This window comes from Eurypyga helias, unplaced genomic scaffold (genome assembly GCF_000690775.1).
Source record: "Eurypyga helias isolate BGI_N326 unplaced genomic scaffold, ASM69077v1 scaffold41855, whole genome shotgun sequence".
NCBI classification, from domain to species: domain Eukaryota; kingdom Metazoa; phylum Chordata; class Aves; order Eurypygiformes; family Eurypygidae; genus Eurypyga; species Eurypyga helias.
In genome coordinates, this window is record NW_010252873.1 from 441 (window position 1) to 5,757 (window position 5,317).

The following is a 5,317-nucleotide window of genomic DNA, read 5'->3' on the forward strand; positions in this document are numbered from 1 at the left end:
TCCGTTGCATTCCGGTCGAGACGAGGACCGTCACCATGCAGGTAGGCACTGCCGCTGGGGAGGCTGTGGGCTCCTCACCAAGCAGGGGTGGGTGAACTTCCAGCTTCACGTCCTCTGGACATCGTAGCAGCGTGGATAACAGGGAGGGCACCTAATCACAACTGCTGAAATGCATGCCAATCCAGGAGGGTCCCTGCTCCTTGGGCTCATCCCTGAGGCCAGGTGACTTCCTGCTGCTAGTGCCCTCTGCTCCCTGCTTCCCTGCCCTCTGCTCCCTGCGTGGTCCCTCTTGCTGACTGCCTTTGCCTGTCCAGTCTATTCCCGCCCTGTGGCAGGGCCGGGGGTGTCCCAGTTGCCCGTGACTGTGCCTGCTGGGGCTGCTGCTGCCCCAGGATCGCAGAGCGACGCGAGGCTCCCCGGTGTCAGGAGATGCCCGCAGTGGCGCTGACGGTATGTGTGTGTGCTGGGGGCATGGCGAGCGCCAAGGGCTGCACCAGCTGTGGTTCCTGCCCTCACCGCAGGAGCTGTGCCAAGTGGGATGTGTTGTGAGCAAAGTGCCGGTCGTCTCTTCCCCGTGTGCCCGGCAGCCGTTGTCCTCACGCCGCAGCCCTTGTACTGTGCTGCTGGAGACCAACCTCACGCTGCCGCGGCAGGGAGCAGGGAAAAGCTCCGGGTGACAGAGGGTGCCTGCAATCAACCACCAGTGATTTTGGTCCCTTGGGGGTTGAAAGCATGTTGGAAGGCAGGGTGGGGAGTCTCCAAAAAATCTCGACTGAGGTGGAGCAAGAGCCTGACGTGAATGGGAGGCAACTCCCCAAGCACAGATCTCCCCCCACGGGAGGGATCCTGCTGCTGTGCGTGGGGTGGCGACGCCAGGCACTTCTGCGGGGGCTAGTCTGGATCACGCCAACAATGAGCGTATCCTGTGAAGCCTCTGGATGTCCAGCCCGAACTCTGGGCTGGGCTGTGGACTGACACGTGACAGGGCAAATCCTGCACTTCTGGTCTGGGAAGGCTCCGTGGTACTGACTCCAGGATGGATGCTTTGGGAAAGGGGGCCAGGAGGCGGCAGCAGCAATGGGAATGGTCTGGAAAACATGAGTGGGGGGATATTTCCATCAGAGAAGGGAGATGTGCAGAGTGGTCAAATATGTGAAAGCTCTTCACAAGTGCAGAAACAGAAATATCTCCTCTAAGACTGGGAAATACCAGGACCACGGGGCTTCATTTAGGGTCCTGGAGACGCAGGGCGGCACTAGCAGAGCCTCCCCAGCTGCCGGGGTGGCGGGCCTGGCGGGCACTGCCTGCATGCGGAGGTGGAGGTCCCGAGGAACAGGTTCGACACGCGTCTGCCCGAGAGGCTGGGGTGGCGAGGTAGTACCGTGGGAGCCCTTCCAGCCCCCCTCTGCCGCCGGCTAGGAAGTAACCTTTGCTCCTCTTTCAGCTCCTGAAGATAAAGCCGAACGGGGAGGCACCCTACGTGGAGATGGCATTCACCGAGCACAAGCATTGCGAGTGCAGGTAGGGACCCCTGGGCTCATTTTGTGCCCCTGTGCCTCTCCAGCAAGAGTGACCCTGCCAGCTCACCCCGTATGTGGGACAAGGATGCCGTGGGGGTACCCCAGCTGTGCCAGGACACCCCCATTGTCTCTGCACTGGGGTTTTCTGGCCAGGTCAGGCACCATGCACTGTCTGCAGGACTGGAGCTGCTGCGGTACCCTGGCTCTGTGTCTGTACCCCACGTCCCTGTGGCTGCCTTGGCATGCCTGGCGTGTGCTCCTCTGGCTGGAGGAGCTGCCCGTGGGTGACACAGCAAGGCCAGAGGCTCCGGGACAGCGCGCCCAAGGTGGTGGCTCAGCAGGGAGCTCTGTGGCTTGGCATAGCCAAGCGTGGTCATGGCCCAAAGAGGAAGTCGAAGGGCTGGGCCTTGGGCATCCATGTAAGGGAGGTTGCCCCATCCAGGGCTGGGGAGCAGGGGTTTGCGGCCAGGCTGACAAATGAAAGCTTAAAACGTGCAGCGCTGGCCTGGCATGGATATGCAGCGCTGGCCTGGCATGGATGTGCAGCACCAGCCTGCTGGACTCCTGGCACATAATTAACCTCTCGGGGTGCTCATGGTGTCCCAGAAGTAGTGAGAGCATGGGCAGGACGGGGCCTCTTTCCTGTGGCTGCAGTGCTGCGGGAGCATCTCCGGTGCTGTCCGCAGCTGGTCCCTGCTGCAGAGCCTCTCCAGCACTGCCTGCGTGGGGGTCCTGGCATTTACTCTCCATCGTGACCCCATGGCGACTTAGTATTGGGAAAACTGGAGACTGAGCGTCCTGCTGGGCAGCTGTTAGCCATGACCCTTGCCTGGAAGAAGAGCCCGAGGATCCCTGGGTCGGTATTTCCCTGCAGTTGTAAGAGCGGCTGTGCTGGAGCAGACCCAAGGCTCACCCAGCTCCGTGCCGTCTCTGGAGCATCCGTTGGTGAATACAGAAGAGGGAGTGGGAAGAAGCACATGTGCTATTTCCCCCCACCTCCACTTCTATCTATTTCCATGCAGGGAATTTCCTGAGCCTGTTGTGGGTTTCCTATCTAGGGTAACTCCCCGGGGATCTCCTACAAGTACTTGTTCAGGCTGCCTTGGAATCAGTGTAAACTTCTTGCTTCTGCAGCACCTTTCGGCTTCTCCCTAAGCTGCCTTCCACATCTTTCCATCGCTCCCCTTTGAAGTTTAGCGTAGGCGTGGTGGATGTCCTGGCCTTGGCCCCTATGAGGAATGCTTAAGCCAAGTGTGTCGTGGCTGTTGACGGAGAACCACTACTGAGACTTTGGAGCAAATCCCACGTGTTACTCGGGACCTCGCATCTTGTTTAACCAGCTGAGCTATGAAAGCTGTCATTAGCAGAATGTCCCATCCCCAGGGGAATCCCCAACGCCAACTATCCCCTGCCCTGTCTCTGCCTTCTCGCTGCCTACTGCCATCAGCTCCTGGCTGGAGGAGTCATACAGGGTCTGATTAAGCACGAATGATAGCAGGTCGATTGTGCTACGCACAGGGGCATCGCAATAAACCACCCCCAGCAACCCAACGGACGGCACTGCCCAAGTAACCACCTCACTCTGTCCTTTTCCCCTCCCGCAGGCCCCGGCAGGACCTGAGGTTGGGAAGGTAAGTGACATCGAGGCGGCGTTACCGGCTGGGCTCGTGGGTCTCATCTCCCCCACATCAGCCCCTCTTGTTGTACTTTCCTTTCAAAGGAGGAAGTCCAAGGGCCGAGGTAAGAGAAGAGAAGACAAGAAGAGACGTAAAGACTGTGAACTGTAAGTGAGCAGGGGCAGGTGTGGGTGGTGTCTGCTGGGTTCATTTCTTTGGGATGAGCAACTTTTCAAGGGTGCTTTGAGCAGTGAGGGGGTTGTGCAGAGCAGACCCAGGAGGAAGGTCAGAGGGGACAGTGGGCAGCTGTGGGAAACGGGGCTTGTACGGGAGGCTCGATGGGTGCTCGGTAGGCTGTAGTGCTCTGTAGCTCTATCTCCGTGGCAGACCATGCTGGGTTTCCTGGATCTATGAATTTCCAGTTTCAGCCTCATTCTGCTGCCAGCTGTGTCCTTCCTGCAGTCCTTGGCTGGTGGTTGTTTGGGTTACTCTACCCTTTCCCTCCTTACCTTTAGCTGACTGTCTCGAACTGTCTGCTGTAACAGCACAGGCTGGGCTTCTACCACAAACACTTTTGGGGCATGGTGCCTGAGGGTGGCACTTGCCCCTTGAATTTCCCTGTTTGGCCTGAAGCTTGCTGCTGGGGGCTCAGCCAGCACGTACAGCTCCATCGACCTCACTCTGCCCCATGAAGATGCTGCCTGTGGTCCCCATGGTGCCAGAGAGCCTGGGCACAAGGAGGGGGGACCCAGAGTGGGTGAGCCTGGAGTTCCTGGTGTACCCCCCACCCCAATCCTGGCAGCACTCACCCCGTGCTGTGCTCTCTTTGCAGATGTGGCACCCCGCGCAGGTAGCCTCCGCTCTGCCCCCGGCCTCGCTCCTGCTGCCTGGGTTTGAGTCAGCTGCATTCCCCCCAGCGTGGGGGAGGCTTCCGGAGCCATGCCTCTCCAACCAGCGGTGGGGAGCAGGACCCTGGCAGGGAAAAGTTGGCTGGACTCTTGCTTAGCCCTGGTGGGAGCACAGCTGGGAACCCAGGACTCTCTTGTCCCATCTGCGCCCTTGGCAGCAGGACAGATGGACCCATGACCAGGCCTGGGGCTGAAGAGGAGCTCAAGCAGCGTGTTGGTGTTTGAGGGCATCCTGGGGGCAAAAGCACGGAGCTGGTGGACGTGCTGCTGGAGCTGGCTGGGGACAGCATAATGCCGGGGCGTGAGCGGAGGTGGCTTGGATGGCTGCAGCTGCAAAAACTGCTCTGTCCTGCTCACGCCCTGCAGCTGGAGAGGAAGGAAACCTGGAGCTGGCAAGGCTGCAAGGTTGCGTCCGTCCCAGCCTTGGCACGGGGCAGCCCAGGAGGGTGCCAGGGAGCTTGCCTGGGAAGCCTTCTTTGTGGGGAAAAGGAGGCAGTTGTCGTTGCCAGGGCTCCTCACAGGTTTATAGCCATGTCCCTGCCTTGCCCTGCTCAGTATAACCTGATGGTCAAGCGAAGGAGCTGGCAGCGAGTGCTCCTGTCTGCTTTCTGGCAGCTGCAGGTAGGGCTGTCCCCCATGAGCACCCACCCAGGCTGGAGGAGGGCAGTCCAGGGGTGGCCCAGAGCTCTGGGGGCTGCCCTTGGTGTGATGCTGCAACCAGCAGGTCAGGACCAAGCTGCTGCCCAGGACGGGGGGCTACTCACATGCTGGAGCTCAGGTGGGTACGGGGTGACCCTTGGGGGAACTGCCCTTGTCCACACCATGGCGTGGGGCTGATACCTCTCCCTGTCCACCATCCCCATGCTGTTCTCACCCCAGTCCAAACCCCTGGCTCGCTGTCCTGTGTCATTCCTTCTCCCTGGCTGGGCCAATGCAAGGTTAGGGAAGTGGGGGCTGGCTGCTCGTTGGCCTTCCCACTCAAGAAACACCCCACCAAGGTTCATTCACCCAGCATGGACTGGTCTGGGAGCCCTGTCTCTTCCTGGGAGCATCCTGGGATTTGTGTGGGGCTTGTGGCCCTCATCAAGGTGGCTGTGGGTGTTGCTGTTTCCTGCTTTCCCTATTCAGCCAGATCTGCGGGGTAGCCCCCAGCCGTTGTTTCTGTGTGACTTAAGCAGTGCCCCTGGGGCTCTTCCTCTCCCCTTTCCTGCCCCTGTTGCGGGGGGGCTGGGGCTGGCTGCCAAATACATCCCATGCAAGCCATACCCTGGAA

At 60.1% G+C, this 5,317-nt stretch overlaps 1 protein-coding gene across 1 annotated transcript in view; it reads left to right on the plus strand.

The window, feature by feature from the left end:
• Nucleotides 1-1,525, plus strand: part of PGF (placental growth factor) — a gene marked incomplete at its 5' end in the record, with an annotated part of 1,916 nt that extends 391 nt beyond the window's left edge. The window contains 2 exons of the mRNA XM_010152496.1: nucleotides 1-41; nucleotides 1,445-1,525. Of these exons, the coding sequence (XP_010150798.1) occupies nucleotides 1-41; nucleotides 1,445-1,525 (122 nt within the window). The remainder of the gene's footprint in view (nucleotides 42-1,444) is intronic.
• Nucleotides 1,526-5,317: the final 3,792 nt, after the last annotated feature.